This window comes from Carassius gibelio, chromosome B8 (assembly GCF_023724105.1).
Source record: "Carassius gibelio isolate Cgi1373 ecotype wild population from Czech Republic chromosome B8, carGib1.2-hapl.c, whole genome shotgun sequence".
Classification (NCBI taxonomy): domain Eukaryota; kingdom Metazoa; phylum Chordata; class Actinopteri; order Cypriniformes; family Cyprinidae; genus Carassius; species Carassius gibelio.
Window position 1 is genome coordinate 18,957,380 of NC_068403.1, and position 19,371 is coordinate 18,976,750.

At 37.3% G+C, this 19,371-nt stretch overlaps 1 protein-coding gene across 2 annotated transcripts in view; it reads left to right on the plus strand.

Moving 5' to 3' along the window:
• Positions 1-19,371, plus strand: part of LOC127964064 (nuclear receptor corepressor 2) — a 116,895-nt gene that overhangs the window by 81,095 nt on the left and 16,429 nt on the right. Inside the window, exons 18-28 of one of the 2 annotated variants that reach the window (XM_052564214.1) lie at positions 4,814-4,956; positions 5,047-5,185; positions 6,843-7,254; positions 7,690-7,795; positions 12,564-12,804; positions 15,397-15,444; positions 15,790-15,951; positions 17,490-17,602; positions 17,728-17,830; positions 17,903-18,001; positions 18,115-18,218. In XM_052564214.1, the coding sequence (XP_052420174.1) occupies positions 4,814-4,956; positions 5,047-5,185; positions 6,843-7,254; positions 7,690-7,795; positions 12,564-12,804; positions 15,397-15,444; positions 15,790-15,951; positions 17,490-17,602; positions 17,728-17,830; positions 17,903-18,001; positions 18,115-18,218 (1,670 nt within the window). The remainder of the gene's footprint in view (positions 1-4,813; positions 4,957-5,046; positions 5,186-6,842; positions 7,255-7,689; positions 7,796-12,563; positions 12,805-15,396; positions 15,445-15,789; positions 15,952-17,489; positions 17,603-17,727; positions 17,831-17,902; positions 18,002-18,114; positions 18,219-19,371) is intronic. The other variant, XM_052564215.1, reaches the window with a different exon arrangement.

Genomic DNA, 19,371 nt, shown 5'->3' on the forward strand with positions numbered 1-19,371 from the left:
CAGAGAATTTCTATTTGTTAACCAACATTTTTTTTTATAAAATGTTTAAAGTATTAGCTAAAAGGATAAACTATTCTATGTTTGACTTAAATTGAAAGAATATAGAGTTGAATTTCTATTAAGTTTTATAGGGATTTTAAGATGTAGCCTGAGCGCTGCACCTCACATTTTTATACGCAAAGACGCATTCTGTGTGAATGGCTCCTCAGTGTTTTTTTATTAGGTGGATTGGATCAAAATATAATTTTAAAGTGTTGACAGTTCGTATATCCCTGTTTAGTTAAATAGATGTAACTCGGCCTGATAAGACCTGTAACACTTAGCCTAGCAACTCCACAAACATTTACATGAGCACTAGATCACACACTGTGCCCTTGGCCTCATTTCACATACATGCACTTAGTGATACACATAATAATGTGTCTTTATGTGCGAGGCACATCTTTATATGATAGCTGGATATCCAGACATGTCATTTACTCATAGTTTAAGAATAAGAGCTTCATTAATGGACCTTCAAAACTTCATGGGGTGTTATATGCGTAAAACAGAAAGTTTGAATAAAGAGCAAAGGTCTCATCTTCTTACTTGTATGTGTCAGTGTTGGGTCTGTAATGTAGACTGTTAGTGTGTTAAACGGATGCTCTGTTGACCTAATTTAGATGAGCTACTTCCACGTCGCTCTGTGAACAGCTCTCTGTTTCTCTGGCACATCACATCTGATCATTCAAGCAGCCTGCTCCACACCACTCACAGGATCTCCAACTTAATAACATTTCATTAATGATAAAGTCCCCTGGGCCTAATCAAGTTTGTTGTTTAAAATCACAAGAACTTGTCCTGCGCTCCATGACAACAAGTATCCATTTATATAATGAATAGATTTTATAGATCTTCACATTAATTTAGAAGAACGCTCTTTTAAAATTAGGGTTTGGTGTTAATGCATGATGATTAATTTGCAAAATTAGCTCATTCAGAAGTTGACACAGTATTGCAACACAGTACATCACAACTCTGAGCAAGTAAACACATTATTATTTTTTTCTTTTACATTATATGCCTATTTTCTGTTCAGTAACTTGAAAGCAGTTAGTGAATTTCTCATGCAGTCTTAAAGGTCATCTACTTAGAAAAGGGTCAGAGAAAGATGTAAAAAAAACACTTAAAATATTATTATGCACACACACATACATTTTCATTCATTAATGTATACATTTAAATAAACTGTGACACTAGAATCCTATTTATTTCTATCTTTTCTAATCTATCTATTCATTCATTCATTTATTCATTCATTCAATTCTGCAAGAACCTTATTTATTTATAAACATTTTTCATTTATAGATTTAAAGAAATTATTTTAATGCACAAACCACTTTTATTTAACCTAGTAATTTATTAATATTCATTCATTCATTCATTCATTCATTCATTCATTCATATAATTTCCCCAACTTGCAATTTTTATCTTATGTGTCTGGTTAACATCAAAACCAAGCCTAGACTGTGATTTTTGCCAACGCTGCTGTTATTACCCTCAGGGTACCAGCTTTGTCTTTGTCTTTTTATTACTCTGTTCCCAAATATACTGCCACCCCTCACCCCATGACCCTCTTAACACCAGCCAGTTACCTTGCCTGTGCTTTTTAAATCCGCTTACAGCTCTCTATGCTAATGTGCAAATCTGTGATCATTATTAAAGCAGGAGAGGGAGACAAGAGTAATATATGTTAATGGCACCTGGCCGTTTCGCTGCATTCCTCCACACAGAGGGAGAGAGAGCAGCTCTGCTCTGTGACTACCGCACACTGGCACAGCCTTTTAAAGGCAGGGTGGCCTCGCTTGTGTTCACATCTCTGAGTAAATGAGGGGAAGTGAGTGTGTATGTGGCCGTGGGGGCACTTGATGGCAAGGATAAAGACTTGTGTAACATAAAACCTAGAGCTACTGTACACAGCTCTCCTCCCGTGTTCTTTTTAAATCTTGTAAATGCTGATAAATGTGAAATTTTTTTAATTTTTTCATATAATTCTCTCCCCAAGCACACACTGCCACATACACTGCAGTTTTGAGCTGTATTTAAATAAACACGAGCAAGTCGCTTCAGTTGTCACTCCTATGAATAAGTGAAGTCAATGTGAACAGAACAAGATTCAGCTCTCTGAAGAGGAGTGACAACTGGATTTAGCTGCAGTGTGTAAGCGCCCTTTCCTTTTCCAGCTGTCTTTATTTTTGTGGTGGTGTTTTTGTTTTTTCTGTTGTTCTCTTAGTCTTTGTCTCTCACTCTTTTTTCTTTCTGTCTCACGTGTTGTTTTTCTGTCTGTTTCTGTCTTTATTTCCCTGTGTTATGTTAAGTATGTCTTTTTATCTTTTTCTGTTGTTTGTTCTCTCTAAATTTATATTTTCTTTCATTCCATCTTTGTCTTCCATTACGTCTATCTCTTTGTTTTTGTCTCTCTTTTTCTTTTATTTCTGTCTGTCTTCTGCTAGATTTTATTTTTTTATAAAAAAAAAAATATTTTATATATTTTATTTATAATTTTCTTTTTGTTTTCTTTTTATCTGTCTGTCTTTGAATTTGTCTCTTTCTCTTTTTTTCTTTCTCTCTCCCTGTCTTTTAGTTCATTCTTTCTGAAACATTGAGTGAGTGGTTAGATTCAGTTGTTGGAGTGCAGAGAGAAAGGAAGTGGCTGAATTGTGGGTTGGCACGAATTAGAGGATTTGGCAAGCCTCCCTGTTTCTCCCTCTCTCACACTGTTGTTAAAGATTGTGTGTAGAGGTCATATTGAAGAAGAAAAGCAGGTCAGTTAGGAATAGCTTTCTCTCTGCTTTCTCATGATATCAACATCAAACCTCTCCAATCGCTTTCTTTTTATTTCTGCCACAATCTCTTGCTCTCATTGTTTGTTTGTTTTTGTGTGTTTGAGCATAGATGTGTTTTGGCACAGATAATATGCATTAGAGTGCGCAGAAGAGAGAGAATGATAGAAGAGATCAGATGAGGTTGTGAAGGGAGGGAGGGAGGGAGGACGGGCATTAGGGAGGTGGAGTCACTGCATCTCAGCTTCACTTTGCTGTTAAAGTCCAGCCAAGCGGCAGCCAGTGAAGACGAGTGGAAAAAAACTGTGGTCTTGAGACAGAAAGAGAGAGAGGACTGGCGAGAGAAAGCGTGTGAGTTTGATAAATAGAGAGAGAGAGAAGAAAAAGAGAAGGGCTGCTCTGTTTGGAGAGAATCAGAGAAACGACATCGCAACTATCAGAGGAAGAAGGGGAGCTCATTTCCCTCCTAAACGCCACTCCCTTTTTCTCTCTTCTACTTTCTTTTTCTTACTCATGCTGTTCTGGAACTCCGAGAGCCTCTGCTGTGCATTTCCATGGAAAGCATTTGAGCGAAGAAGAAAAGACTGATGGAATAATAGAGAAGAGTGGACCAGAGGGCTGCATATTTGCTTTTATGCAACTCCCTGATTGGATGATCCACAGTGGGCCAATGCTGAGGATTTCAATTGGATGTAGCATCGGTACATGCCTTTGAATTACTGAAGCTGATTGGACAGCATTATCCTACTGGAGTACTCTTAACATTTGGAGGTACTGGACAAAATGTAATGTTTTAAAATTGAAGACGAATGAAACCTGCATTTCAGGAAGTTTAGGACAGTTTTTGACCCTTCACTGGATTTAACCGCTACTTTGTCTCTTGTTGGATTGTGCAAGAATGGAGTTTCCTTGACTTTTGACCTGTTATGCAGAAGTACTTCTGGGTAATTGTGTATGTGCACATTACTAAGCAGGCTATTATTTAATATGCCTTTGCACTGCAGTGTCTGTGTGTGTTTGCCATGTTACATAGATTAGGATGTGCGTGCGTTTCTGACAAACAACTGCAAGTTTGCAGAATAAACAGAGACAGAAACAAGGTTCAGAGATGGTGAGGATAAGCATACAAATCAGACTTCAAATGATTTCTTGCTTTGCTTGTTTGTATGTCACTAAGGGCATTTTTTTGCACTTACACTCTTCATTTTATCTTTCCATCTCATTCTCTCCATCCCTGTGCAATCTACTCTGACTGTCTTGTAGCTTTGATGTGGAGGGCAGGAGTGCTTTATTGTGGTCACTAGCGATATAAATCAAAGCAGCCATTTAGACTGGACAAGATAGGTTCCTAATGTGAAGCTAACCAGCACACAATGACTTGGCTGATGTCTGCTGAGCGCTAACTTGGTGTTAAATGATTGAGAACAGTTAATGTTAGGCTGTTGCCCCACTTTCCTCCTTCAGATTGCAAGCTACAGCACACTTTGACCTTTTATTGAGTTTTTTTTCTTAATGACGGCGTGAGGCTGGGCAAATGGGAACGCTCGAGGCTTCCGTTACCCAGCGCACAGGGATTTTGTGTGTTAGGCAGTGTGTAATATAAATCTTATATAAACTGTAACAGCCTTGGTGCTGCCCTATTTTGAGTGCATGTGACTTAGTGGGACAGCAGGTATTAAAGGGGAAAAAAAAAGAGACCTGCACATATGCTGCTCTTAAAATGTTTGTGACCAAGGATGCATTGATTTGATTTCAAATACTTGTTGTCTATTTGAAAATGCAGTTGCAATTAATCAGTCTGGCTATAATAGGGGTTTTCTCATCATTTCCCTTTCTCCATATCAATAAAGGGACATTTTAGTTTTGTCATGCAGACGATGACGCTGTCTCTGATGTGTTGAAATAACTATGACGGTAGTTACTCTTTCACTCACAGTTCTGTTCCTGTTTCTACGTTAAAGTGAGAATGTTCCTTCTCTCACTTTCATAGGTCTGCTCCAGTATGGCAGAAATTGGTCTGCTATCGCCAAGATGGTGGGCTCCAAAACAGTCTCCCAGTGCAAGAACTTCTACTTTAACTACAAGAAGAGACAGAAACTGGATGAGATTCTGCAACAGCATAAAATAAAATCGGTCAGTTCTTAGAGAGTGCACATTGAATTATTTATAACCGTCTGTAGTATTGGTTTCATGTTGTTGTTTTTGTGCTTGTGTTCGTTGTAGGAGAAAGAGCGTAAGGCCAGACGTAAAGGTAAAGCTCTTCAGAACGAGGAAGCCAGTGCTCCATCTGCTGCAGAGGAAGAAGAGATGGAGGGATCGGGAGTCAGCGGCAATGAGGAGGAGGCTCAGGAGGACGGAGAGGGTATGGACGCAAACGCTTGATTCTTGCACACTCACAGCGCCACATCATCATGCAGTAATTATTACACAAAGACTAATGTACATTTAAACACAGTCATTTGTTGCACATTACTCACTGACTTTTTGTAATAGAAGTAATGAAACTCAAAGTTCAGATCTGAAAAAACAAATGAGCAGTTTGGTAATTATGTTATCAGCCGTAGCTATGAAACGGTTCACACTGAAACCAAACACCTCGTGAGGTTTTGTGGTTGCCAGGAAGTCCCACAGCAGCTCGAATCAAATGGCAGAGTGCTTTTCTCAGAATATCATGCACACGAGGCCTAGACTCACCTATGACCTCACCCGTGATACAACCCTGACCTACTTTTTGTCAAGTTCTGAGAAAGAGGCGACGCTGTCTGCACAAGCATGAATTGCTTTTCCAGGAGAGCGGCGGTTTGTGAAGTGGTTGTGTTATAGCAGAGCGATCAAACTGTCTAGGTGTCAAAGTGCGTGTCATGCTGTGGACGTCGTACTTCCACAAGTCTGCCAGGCAGCTATCAAATAAATGCTTTGTGCTGTGTGTTTGGCAATCAGGTGTGGCTTGCTGATAAATAGCTTTCGTAAGCTTTCATAAAGCCACATTTATCAGGTCAAAGCTTGTGAAAGAAAGCCAGCAAGGGAAGTGCTTATTATGTTATGGTTATTGTGTAATTACATCCAGTTGGGAGAGCACACTCAACGGCTGGGGTTTGTTATGCCAGTGGGAAAATGAGGCTTATCATAATCCCCCGCTGTGTATTTACTGGTTACGTTTACTTTTTGATTTGACAAAGGACATGTTAGATTCAGATAAGAGCTTTTTTTTTTTGTATGTGCCCCTGGATGATTTTAATATTTAATGTTTTTTAAAGCAATCGTTACATTTTAAAGGACAAGCTATATTAGCCTTTTCTGTTTATGGTATCTGTTTAATGGCTTTTTTCTACTTTCAACAATAAAGAAATGTACATTTGTCAGAATTTCACCATTTTGGAATTTTTACTTCCTCTTCATAATTTATTAAATAAATTAGGTAAATCCTTTGTACTTTACTTGCCTAAAAATATATATTTTTTTAATTAAAGGTGTCTTTGGTTCTTATAAGTGCAATTTGTAGTTTTGCTTAATATATCGAAGAATCACTTTTTTAAATCACTGTCCCAATACTGCTGTCCAATCATTTCAGAGGACAAGCATTTCTGAAAATGTTTGTTTGGTTATGAATGAAGCTGAGAAACTCAACTTCGCCATCACAGAGTTAAATAACATTTTTAAATAGATACAAATCTATAATCTGTATTTATTTATTTTTTCCCCATTTTATTTTTTTCACCCTTGGTGAGCATAAGAGACTTCTTTCAAAAAACATTAAAAGAAGCTTACCACCCCCAAATTTTTGAACAGTATTGTATTTTACCAAAATGTAAGTTATGATGTCCATAATCAGATTTATATTCCAGAACATGAACGAAATGTTTAAACATGGATAAAACAAATAATAGAATTTTCAAGGGCCCCAAATTGAAAAATGAATTGCCCAAAACAAAACACCTTTCCAATCCAATCACACATAACAGATCAGCTGATATTCGTGCCCTGCGCTCTTACGATGTTTACTATGTTCTTTTTTTCAGGTGGAGCCAATAACAGCTCAGACACTGAGAGCCTCCCTTCCCCACGCTCCTCAGATGACAGCAAGGTCAAAGAAGAGGGCTCGGCACGGCCCAAAACTGCACCCACTTCCTCCTCGTCCTCCACGGACAAGGACATGGCAGTTCCGGACAAGGGGCCGGATGAAATGCCAAAAGTGGAGGAAGGAGAGGTGGAACAGGGAGGAGTGAAGCAGGAGGTAAAGACCGAACCGGAGGAGTGTGATAAGGAGGCAGCAGGAGATGATAAGAAGCCTCCTGCCCTGGAGGTGGAGGAGGGCAAGAAAGAGGTAAAAAAGAAAGAGCATGGAGGAAAGAGTGGAGCTCAAGACAGCGACTCCAGCGCCACATGCAGCGCAGATGAGGTGGAGGAGACGGAAAGCTCAGAAAAGAACAGGTGCGAGTGTGTATGAGAGCGAGGGCTGATTGGTTGCTTGGGTGGGGTCTGATGTGTTTTGTGGTTAAGGAGGCAGGGATTGTTGATTTGTCCTGTAGGACTCTATTTTTTCCATGACAGCAAACACTGTATATGTTGGCCGAGTCAGGGGAAACATTAGCCTGTGAGCTCGCCAAACATAACACAGCGAGAAGTGTGTGTGTCTGTCTGGCTGTCTTTTGTGTATTTTGCATTTTACATTTCCATAAGACTGCATGTGGAAAGGCTATATTTGTTTATGTGTGTTGCGATGATGATTAAGTGTTTGTGTTTGTGGTTTTGTGGCATTAATGGGCTGTTTACAAAGACCGTAAATAAGAGAGAATGAGGCTTTGACCATATTAAGCAATAACTCTTCTCTGCTCTTCTCACTCTCAACACAATGACGTCTGCTAGGCCGAGTTTGTTGAATTTCGCCCATGATGGAGTGATCACTTCTCCAGTTCAGAAACCACTGGACCTCAAACAGCTCAAGCAGAGAGCAGCTGCTATACCTCCCATAGTAAGTACTTACCCATACTGACATTCTTCTTTATTTTCAGCCACTCGTGCTATGAAATTCATGAGCTTTTCATGTTAACTACAGCCGCATCTGGCCAGATTACTCAGATTAGCATCTTCTATCCATGTTGCCATGGTTACTATTCCCATGAGATGCTAGTTTTCCACCTCTGCTCTTAGCTATTCAGACACTTATGATGAGCTAACAGCCAGACCGTCAGAGCTCTGGCAAGAGGAGAGGTGTGGAAACTGATATGTGCTGTTCTAAGAGGAGCTTACAAGGTGTTAGTCTCAACAAAACAAGCGTAATTGTTTTAAATGACTCAAACTGGTTGTTTTTGGTTCTGTTCATTTAAGACTGCACGTGAATGACCTCTGTTATGATTGATTAACCTTTTGTGAACACCACCCTGTTTAAAAACAATGATGTGGATGAGGGCGGTCATTAGGGGTGTGCAATATTCATTTTCTATGATGACACCATATTTGTTGTTTAAATAATGTGTGAGCTGACATTATCAAGTATGTTGCTCACTCAACACATGTCTGGGATGCAGCCTAGTATAATGTACTTAAAATACTCATTTGAGTTTTTGTGGTATTTGTATATAATGTAGTTAAGCAATATCATATCAGACAATGCTGTTTTTCCCCCAAATATCAGCATGGTTTCAAACTTGATATAGATTTTTATACAGTTTACTGATTTTATACCAGCCAATAAACAACAAAGTTAATATTGCGAGTAGGGCTGTGAATCTTTGGCAAGGCAGCGATTCGATTCGATTACGATTCATAGGTTTTCGATTCGATTCAAGAACGATTTTTGCAAATTTAGAACGATTCGATTATAACGATTCTGCATTCTTTAAGTGCATTCACGGAATTATTTAAATGCTTCTACTAAATTCTTTAAATGCTTAGTCAGGGGGTAAATTACAGTAGCATTTATTAGATAACCATAGGTTAAAAAAAAAAACAAAAAAAACTTTTGTCCATTGTAAAATGCTACTTTAATGATGCGACATGGCATACGTAAAAATTTATGTAAGCCAAGTTTTAAAAAAGAGCTTAAAGAGTATTATGTATAAGCTAACATTTTGTCACACCAGGGGCGTAGCCAAAATTTCAGAAGTGACAGAAATAATTTTATGTATGTAGCCTATATAATAAAAATAATAATAATAATTATTATTATTATAATAATAATTATAATTATTATTATTTATTTTTTTACAAGGAATTATCTTTTTTTATAACTTTGAATTAGCTGTAATAAATCAAATGCACTGCTGGACAATAATCAATCATTTGTAGTCGATATTTTTTTCCTAATGGCAATTTTATTATTGTTTCATATACTAGGCTACATTTAATTAGCAATTATTAAAATTTTCTGCACAGAATAAGGTAGAAAATATACTTTATAGTTTCTGTACTGTAATAAATGTCAATTAGCACTGCATCATTCATAAATTGTTTGTGGGTGTTTTTTAGTTTCATCAGTTCATTCTGCTTTTATTCAGTTTAGCTGCAGATATAGCCTGGCACGTCTATGAGAGCGAGATCGCTTCTCTTTCAGTCTGAAAACGTCTTCATCTCTATTTAACTTTTCCTCTTCATCAGCGAATGATTCTGAGAGAAAACGCGCCAGATGTCTGTTTGCTAATGAAACAACGCTACTTTCATGCATCTGATTATCAGATAAATTTCGCGCTCTTATTTCAAGGTCGTTGTTAATGCTGTGGTTAATTTAAAAAGTTTCCTTCGTATATTCGGTTCATCCGCATTGTTTAAAAACATTTATCATTCAATGGATCTGTGCGTATGATTTAGACACTTACATTTCTGCTCCGTCCATGCAATAAATACAGCTGTTGGCGGCTCCAGTAACTCCGTCGGTAAGATGCAGAGAGCCATTGACAAACTACAGAAAAGTAAAACTACTTCACGTTAGCATTACTAGCCACCAGTCCTATAGATCACACGTCATCTGCATCAGAGACGGACAGAGTACGAGCGCAATCCTGTGACAGTCACAGGCGGTAAACAGTAGATCGCGTAAAGGAGAGATAAGAGGCACGATTCACGAACACTCTTCAAGGTCTCCATTAATTTGTGCGTGTAGTAATTTAATGTGTATACATTTTTAAAAGCATTGAATCGCTATAGATAGCATTTTTAATCGATTACTGTACAAGATCAGCGATTCACGATTCAAAAATCATGTTTCAAGATCGATTCATATGATTCGGCAGGGTTTGTAATCGATGCATCAAGAAAACAAGTGAATCGTTACACCCCTAATTGCGAGTTATGTTCAGAATATTGTCTGGGTTTTTTTTCTGTATTTCCACAAAGATAATACCCATACACAACAATGTTTCTATTCTCAGTGAGTCTGCTTTTTTAAATCGGGTGAGTTAATTATTCAGTGACTCATTCATGACGACAGTCACTTGCTCCATTACTGAATTAATCAGCCATTTCAACAAATCTGTTTAATGAATGAATGAATGAATGAATGACTCATTAAGACAATGACTTGCCGCCACCAGTTGGTGTTTTTAGCTCCATAGATGATGCATACCTCTAATACGGTTTAAAATTATTGCTCTTGTAAAGGTAAAAAATAAATCCTGGAAAAAAACTATTGCCTTCTTAAATGTGATTGTTGTCACATCTGTGAACTAACTGCCACAAAGAATGTAGCCTGCAATATATTCAGGCCAAAACCAGCACCAAGGTACCAGCACAAAAAAAAACACTAAGCAAAATATTGTCTAAATTATTGTTAGTATAAAATATCAAGACATAATAAGTTAAATAATAAGCAGGGCTGAGCCTGGGATAACTAGGGCCTCTTTACACTGCAGGTCTTGATGCCCAATTCTGCCTGTATCCGATGTTTTTCTCTGTCCATTTACACGTTCTTTCAATTGTGACCCATATCCAATTCATGTGTACACTTGACATACCGCCTGAAATATCGTGCATGCATTGTTGTCATTTACTGCCTCCACATGTAGTTCCTCATGAGAATAATGTGACTTGTGCTGACAAAACGAGTCACTTTGAGCAATTAAGAAAAGAAAAAGAAAATTGGGGGCAAAAATGAAATTCTCCATTAAAAGACCTTCAAAAAGATTTATGAATTGCTGGAATGGGACAATCAATGACTGACCCATTTGAAGTCGATAGTGAAGTCCTCCATCTTTTTTAGTATTAATTACTATATAAATAATCACAATACAGCTATTTTTTATTTTATCTTTGCTATTATACATAAGAACAGATGCAAAAAAAAGTACAAGTAGCCTAGAAAGAAACTAAAATGCATTACCGTTATCATTTTATAATCTAAAGCAATTATGAAGGAAAAAAAATAATGTAAAAATAACTTGTATTCATTACTTGTAAAACTACAAAAGCAGTTCAATGAGAAGCTGCGCAAATCCACGTTCATTTTCAGCGTTTATTTGCGCATCTTCTCGGTTAACAACGGCTCTGTGTAGTAACAGCTGCTCTATGTGAAATCACACACCTGATGGAATTTACCGCTGATTAGAGAACCGGCTTTACTGACGAGATGCACATTAACAATCGGCCGATCATGATCGGAGCACCCATAAGGGGAAGTCGTGGCCTAATGGTTAGAGGGTTGGACTCCCAATCGAAGGGTTGTGGGTTCTAGTCTCGGGTTGGACGGAATTGTGGGTGGGGGGAGTGCATGAACAGCTCTCTCTCCACCTTCAATACCATGACTTAGGTGCCCTTGAGCAAGGCATCGAACCCCCAACTGCTCCCCGGGCGCCGCAGCATAAATGGCTGCCCACTGCTCCGGGTGTGTGCTCACAGTGTGTGTGTGTGTGTTCACTGCTCTGTGTGTGTGCATTTCGGATGGGTTAAATGCAGAGCACAAATTCTGAGTATGGGTCACCATACTTGGCTGAATGTCCCTTCACAAATAATCAATATATTATTTTTAATAACTTCTATGTTACAGAATCAAAAGTTTTTATTTTTATTTCTATTTATTTTTATTTTTTATATAAATTATCCAAATAATGTATAGTCCTACAAAGCTATTATTAATCAGAGCATGTGAGCAGAGCAGATCGTTACTGAAGGGAGCATCATTTTACCAGCGTTGCCCATTACAGCTGTACTAGCCTACACCTTGTTACAGTACAGTAGCACTACTGCAAACAAGAACAAGTATACTTGCATAGAAATTTCCTGTCAGCACATTATTTGAGTGGACTTTGCTCTTCTGGTGAGCAAGAGAGGTACATGAGCGGAATGCACATTCATAGAGTAGAATATTGAGCGGAGCGTCAAATGGTGTAGTCAAGAGGAGAATGCAACCTGCACCATAAATACTGCCGAGCGCAGCACGCCATAAATATTATATGTAGCCAATATTTTCGGCTCGTATTTTCGGTTGTTTTTCTCTTCCGGCCAAAAACTGCAAATTTTTGAACATTTTCGTCCGATAATTTTCCATTTTACAGTACAGTTTTAAATGTTTCCACACTGCTGTCATGTTTGTTGAACTACTTCACGCCTCTATTTGATCGTGTCGCATCATCATTCGCTATAATTTATTTGGTCTTTTTGCTTATTCGGTTTAATTTCAGTTGCTGAACATTCGGTGCTTCCCTAAAAAAAAAAAAAAAATTAAAATATATATTGTTTTTCATGATATGGCACTTGTTCATGTAGCATTCACACGCTGTGTAAAGGGCATTTTGTGTCTCTGCTTGTAGATGCCAGAGATGTCGGTAGCAGGACGTGATAACCGGCCCAGGTTGCTGGGGAAGCAGCAGGCTATGCCTCACGCTCTTGCATTGTACCAGCAGCAGATTACCATGGCTCATGAATCTTCCCAGGAGGCCAAACAGCAACAATCACAGCCAACCAAATCTCAGCATAACACGGGAGGTGGAGACTCAAGCAGCCCACGGGTCAGGACTCGTAGCCCTGGTGTCTCTGAGAGAGAGAGAGAAGGTAAGCTGGTCTTTATCCCTCTGGTCTTTATCTTTTCATCTATTATTTCAGTTTGTTTTTCTCTCCAACTTTCTCAACCACCATTGTTTTCCTCGATTGTGCCTACTACACCAATCGAGCAAGTTCTGATGTGTGTGTCTGAACACGTGGAGTGAGCAGTAGTGTTGTTGCCTTTTTGAGTACTGTGAAGAGTGTTGGTTGTAAATATAGTAAAAAAGGGCAGTGTATATTTAGCCAAGACCCGACCACCTAGACACTAGCCTGGACAGCTAGTGAACCAATTTTGTTACTTTATAGGCAAAGGGTGCATCACATTCACTGTTGTTTGGCAAAAGGCAAAATAATTTCAAATGATCTTGAAATTCAAATTAGGTTGAAAAAGTTCCTAATACAGATTTAAGGGTCTCAAGTTGGTCTCACAGGTTGTCCAAGATCACCGACAGAAAGCTGCTTGCTTTGAAAGTGAGCTGTGTTTCTTACATCTATTCTTACATACACTATTGACCATAGATTAGTCTGTTTGTCTGCAAAATAGTGCTGAAATTTTGTCATGATTTACCTAAACACAGAAAAAGTAAAATCTTGAGATTTTTGAAATATTAAAACAAACTGAAACTATACTGCAATTGAAAAACAAAATACAGTAAAACAAAAAAGTGTGTGTGTGTGTGTCTATATATATATATATATATATATATATATATATATATATATATATATATATATATATATATATATATATATATATATATATATAAAGAGTTCAGATGCAAAAGCCTCTAAATGCCATCAGAAATTTTCATCTAAAATTAGGATTTTTATCAAGCTCCTATGCTTAGGTTGAGTCATTTTACTTTAATGACAATGTGCAGGTCCTTTTCCAAGCTATTAAGGTGAATTTACTGAACATAAATATAGTAGCCTGATTAAAAATCCAAATTTTTGATGAAAATATCAGATGGCACATATATATATATATATATATATATATATATATATGTATGTATATATATATGTATATATATATATATATGTATATATATATATATGTGTATATATATATGTATATATATATATATGTATATATATGTATATGTATATATGTATATATATATATATATATATATATATATATATATATATGTATATGTATATATGTATATATATATATATATATATATATATATATATATATATATATATATATATATATATATATATATATATATGTATATATATATATATATATATATATATATATATATATATATGTTTTTACATTTTTTTTACTTTTTTTTTTTTAAGGTTCACAACTGTAATTATCTTGGCAGTCTTTAATCTCTGAACACATATTAGGTATCACAATAGATTTGTGACCATATTGGTATGAGCTGAGATAAGAGGTTCTTATTTGTTCTTATTTAATGTCCATCAGATATGATTTCATATTTATTACACTGCTCTTTGGCAAACTTGATTCTGAAAGGCCAGTTGCAGAATTCTGTCTGCAAATGTGTTTTGTATAATGACCACTAAAGTGTATAATTCACTTGTAGCCCCTGGCAGTTAATTTCCGATATGGCTGTGCTAGTCTGTATATCTCTCGCATCACTCCGTGGCCTCTTTCCTCTTTCAAAGTAAAACAATTACAACCCAAATCAAGTAGTTTTTATTTATTTGTTTCTTTAGTTTATTATTATCGACCATAACATGATTATCATATAATCTCAGTTTTATTACATGTTATTTATGGGTGGAGTCCTCAACAGGGAAATTTCACTTCATTAAGGGGAGGTTGATTGCGATTTCACTTTTGTAACATTAGTAAGTGTGGAATGTTGCGGTTTGAACATAAACAATATCTGCAATGTTACGAAGCTGAAAGTTCAAATTCAGTTTAAAGTCTTTTAATATTCTGTCAGTTTAATGTCTACAAAAACGGCTGGTAGGCACTACAAGTTACTTCCTGGGTTCGTGACATCACAAACCCAGATAAATCTTGCCTTCGAGAAAAGGCAGCAAAGGAGCGAAGCCATGCTGCGCTGCTTTAGAGAAGAGGAAGAGAAAACTAGAGGTGTACGTAAAAATATATTCATATATGAATCGCGATTCTGTCTTTTAATGATTCTAATGGGCGATATTGATGATGTTGTTGTTTACAATACAACCGGTGCAAATGCTGCTGAGGTGAGGAGTGGGACAGTCAGATGCACACTAGAGGCAGTTTAGCCAATCACAACACTCTGGGCTAGCTAACCAATCATAGCCCATCACCTATTTCTGAGGGAGAGGCTTCATAAAAGCAGGAAATGATCAGCGCGTTTCTCAGAGAAAGGACAAAGCGTTGTGGAATAAAGGTTTTTTAAATGAAGCATTAACACATGTTAGACTGCACCCCATAAACACAATCAAGCCTAAAAAAAAAAAAAAAAAAAGGTGACCCACGTCTTTAAAAAATAGATTGTTATGGTGTTATTTAATTTGGGCACTCAGAACTAAATTGTCACAAAACTGCTCCTTTCGAGTACTTGGAGAGAAAGAGAGTCTTGGGTCATGGGCATGTGATGAGCTGCAGTGTGTCTGTCCCTGCAGAGCTGGAGGGGAACGAGAGATGGCTTCAGGCTCTGCTACATGGATTACGTAGGTTTACACAACACATGTATACTCACTGTTGGAGCAGACTCTAATCAAGCGTGTTGATTTCTGGTAGTGTGAATGATTCGCAGATGTGTTTGCATGCCGCTAAGCACAGATTCCAGCTTATAGTGTGTTGATGAGCCTGATGATCTGGGAATGTGCGTGAGGAAGAGTCTGAATAACTGCTGTCTGTGTGTTTTCACACTGGAGATTGCTGCTTTTGATGCAGGGGTTGTGATGATTTGAGCTTTGACATTTTCACCTTCTGCAAAAAAGACTGTCATAGAATGCTATCCAGTAATTATCTGTCTGACAGTCACCTTTGTATGGTTTTTTCCATGTGTGCAGATAAATCTCGGGCATTCTCTCCTCTTGCGGATGGTAAAAAGATACCCGGGGCGGATGACGTTCGGGCTGTTGGTCTAGGCCGCCCAGTGATGTCACCGTACCAGCTCTCTCCCAGAGACATGGCCAAACTCAGCCATGAGCAGCTGCTACACTACAGTCCCTGTAAGACAATGTAGCCCTGTTAATTAGGCAATTTTTTTTTTTTTTTTTTGTGTGTGTGTGTGTGTGTGTGTATATATAGATATAGATACACACACACAGACACAATGTAATAACCTTTGCTAAACATAAAAAATGTAAGAAAGTTTTAAATATTTAAGATTTTTATTTTATAAAAAATACAGTCAAAACCGTAATATTATTGGGAATTATCACTACAGTTTTTAAATATTTATTATTATTATTATTTATATCTAATTATGATCATATCTAATTAATATCAGGGATTATTTGTTCCATCATATTTCTTTTTCAGCATTTCTACAGTGTTGCATATTAAAACCTATCTCACACGATTCCGTTGAGTTTAAGAATGCAGTGGAAAATCAGAGGCGATCGTTGTTCAATCCGCACTCACTGTCTGAATTCTACTCTTTCACAAATTCTCTCATCGTAAACAACAATGTGCAGGTTTACTGAGACAGCAGAAAGAGCATCATGTTTGTTTTCTTTATTTCATAAAAGTGCAACCTTTTGTTGATACTGTGAATCCACACAGATAAAAAAATAAGACCCTTTACAGTTCCAAATGATGTATTACTCTTACCTTTATGTTAAGTTGTCTTAAGTTGTTTTCACTGAAAGAAAATGCAAGTGATTGCGCTGGCGCCTCCATGTCCTGCAAAGCACGCTTTAGCTTCTGCTCTCGTGGATATAGTCCACATTTATCTAAGTTTAGTGTTTAAACCTTTTTATATGCTTGAACTGTTTTAATATATCTATAGATTTATTTTAGGCAAGTCATGATGATTTGAGAAGGCTAAATTGATCGAACATAGGCTATGATCAGCTCACTGTCTGCTGCTAGTCACTTGGTCGTTACTTTAAAAAACAAAAACTTATAGGCCTATTTAATGAACAAAAAATGCTCCAAAATTTTTTCTAAATAAACCTAATTAAAAAGCTAAACAAAATATTATCACTTTGCAATTAAATACAAAACTTAATTATTTTAATAGCTGAAACAGTAGTATAAGCCATTTTGGGAGAAGGGGGGAAAAAGACGGGCTCTGGCCAGTAATCCTGATAAGCTGTCGGACACGGGCCGGGCTGGGGTCTACATTTGAGGCCTGGCAGGGCTTTATTCTTTTGATCATTTGAACTTTTTCTATCCCTTCAAAAGTTCAGAAAAAAATCACAGCTTATCTAAAAATATAAAGCAGCAAAAAATGTTTTCAACATTGACAGTTATTAGAACCATTTTTAATAACTGAGCACCAGTAATTATTGATAATAGATCACCAAATCAGCATATTAGATTGTTAAAATAGAAAACAGTTCATTTAAAACATGATATTTCACACCATTACTGTTTTCACTGTATTTTTGATCAAATAAATTCAGACTTGAGCATAAAATTATTTAAAAAAAAACTTAATTATTCCCAAACTTTGTCTAGTAGTGTAAATAATACCATTAATATTTGAAATTTTGTTATTAATATTATTGAGATATGTTTTTTTTTCATTTCCCTCTTTCAGCATTGGCCCCCACTCTACAGCCACAGGAGAGAATGGCTGCAGTGCGGCCTCTCCATATCCCAGAACCCCCTCCTCTCATCTCCTCTGCCAAACCTGGTGGTTCCATCACGCAGGTAAAATCAGCACAAGTCGTATAACTGGGACCTATCATCAGTATATTATGTAAAATACATTCAGAGTGTTTTAATGGCTCGTTAATGTGAACATGCATAAATGCACTTGTTGTTCTGTATTGCAGGGTACTCCAGTGCAATTGCACAACCCTTCTCATGGCTCCGACCATGGGAAAATCCCAGCCCCAGGATCCATGGCTCTCTCATGGATGGACCAGAGGAAAATGGGTAAGTTTGAGTCATGAGATCACACATCAACTGTCCATTTTCCACATCCAACATCTCTTTCTGTCTCCTCAGGAGGGTTTCCAGTGGTTAAACAGGAGCAGTTATCTCCACGCGGAGCCGTCTCCTCTCAGACGGATAATCTCTCCTCACAGGACAGCACTACGTCACGGGGTGAGTTTGGGACAAATCATTATCTCTTATCTCAATTCAGTTTTAAATCAAAGAGATTAAAATGCAGAAATAAGGCTCATAGCATGAAGAGATTAAAAAACTCGCTCTCACAGGCCCCATGCCAGCTGTTCAAGGTGGCAGCATCACGAAGGGCATCCCTGGCACACGTGTGCACCAAGAACCTTCCATATCATATCGAGGAGGTTCAATCACTCAGGTAAGGAGCTTTTTTCTGCACAGCACACATTTATAAATGGAAAATGCACAGAGAACTTGGCTCATAATTGTGGTTACAACTGTGTCAGTGTTTTTCTGTTACGTGATGTTCTCATTCTTGGAATCTTCACATAACAGTGAGCAGTCTGCTCATATAAAAGCCCCTTCAAAAAGCGAATGGAACAGGCAGTTTGTGTCAGAGCCATTATCACGTCATATTATGACATAACTGGTAATCAGTTGCCATAGCAACAGGTACACAGAGTCCAATCCTATTCTCTCCTTTTATTAATGTGTTTATACGCCTACGCAGTCTGATGTTACTGATCACTCAAACACGCACTCAATGTGCCAACTGACCTACTGTGACACATTACACGCTCAAGCAAATCCGAATGGGTAAAGACGAGCGTTTAATCAGACCAAAGATAAGCTCTGTGTTTAACTGTATGACGACATTGGCAGATTTATGGGGAGATAAGGAATCATTGTCAGTAAGAGTTCACCTGAGATACGGGCATATGCAGCTGTACGACATACGGTGTTAAGTAATGCTGAAACATTATCCAGTCAGCCAGTTAAAGATCAAACTTTTACAATTAATTTGTCCTGTTGCGATTTCTTGCAACAGTTTGAATAGTTGTCTGCCTTTTTTGTGGCACAAAATCAACATGATCATATTATTCATTACAGTAACCTTAAAATATAATTCTTATGAAATACCAGTGACACAAAGTGCTCGCTTCCTCTTTTCTCACAACACAAGGGCCAAACCAGGTCAGGCCCCGGGATGTCTTACCAGCGTTGATGTCCATTGTAGTCTTCCTAAAATTACAAAGGTTTTTGTGTGGCATGTTTTTAATTATTTTTAAGTCATTTAGACTGTTTTTATGTAATATTGCCTTGTTTATTATGAATGATTTATCCATGCACATCATTATTTTTGAATTCATGTAGTCTTTCATTCTAAGCATTGACATCCCCTCCCCCCTCAAAATGACTTCTCTTCTCTGATGATGCCTATTTGCAGTAATAAGCAAACATAAAAAATCCAGTCAAAATCAAGTTACACCCTACATTTTTTTCCCCATTAAACAAAGTATCAGTTGGATATGTTTCACAAACGGTAAGAAAAAATTACCATTCTGTTTCAA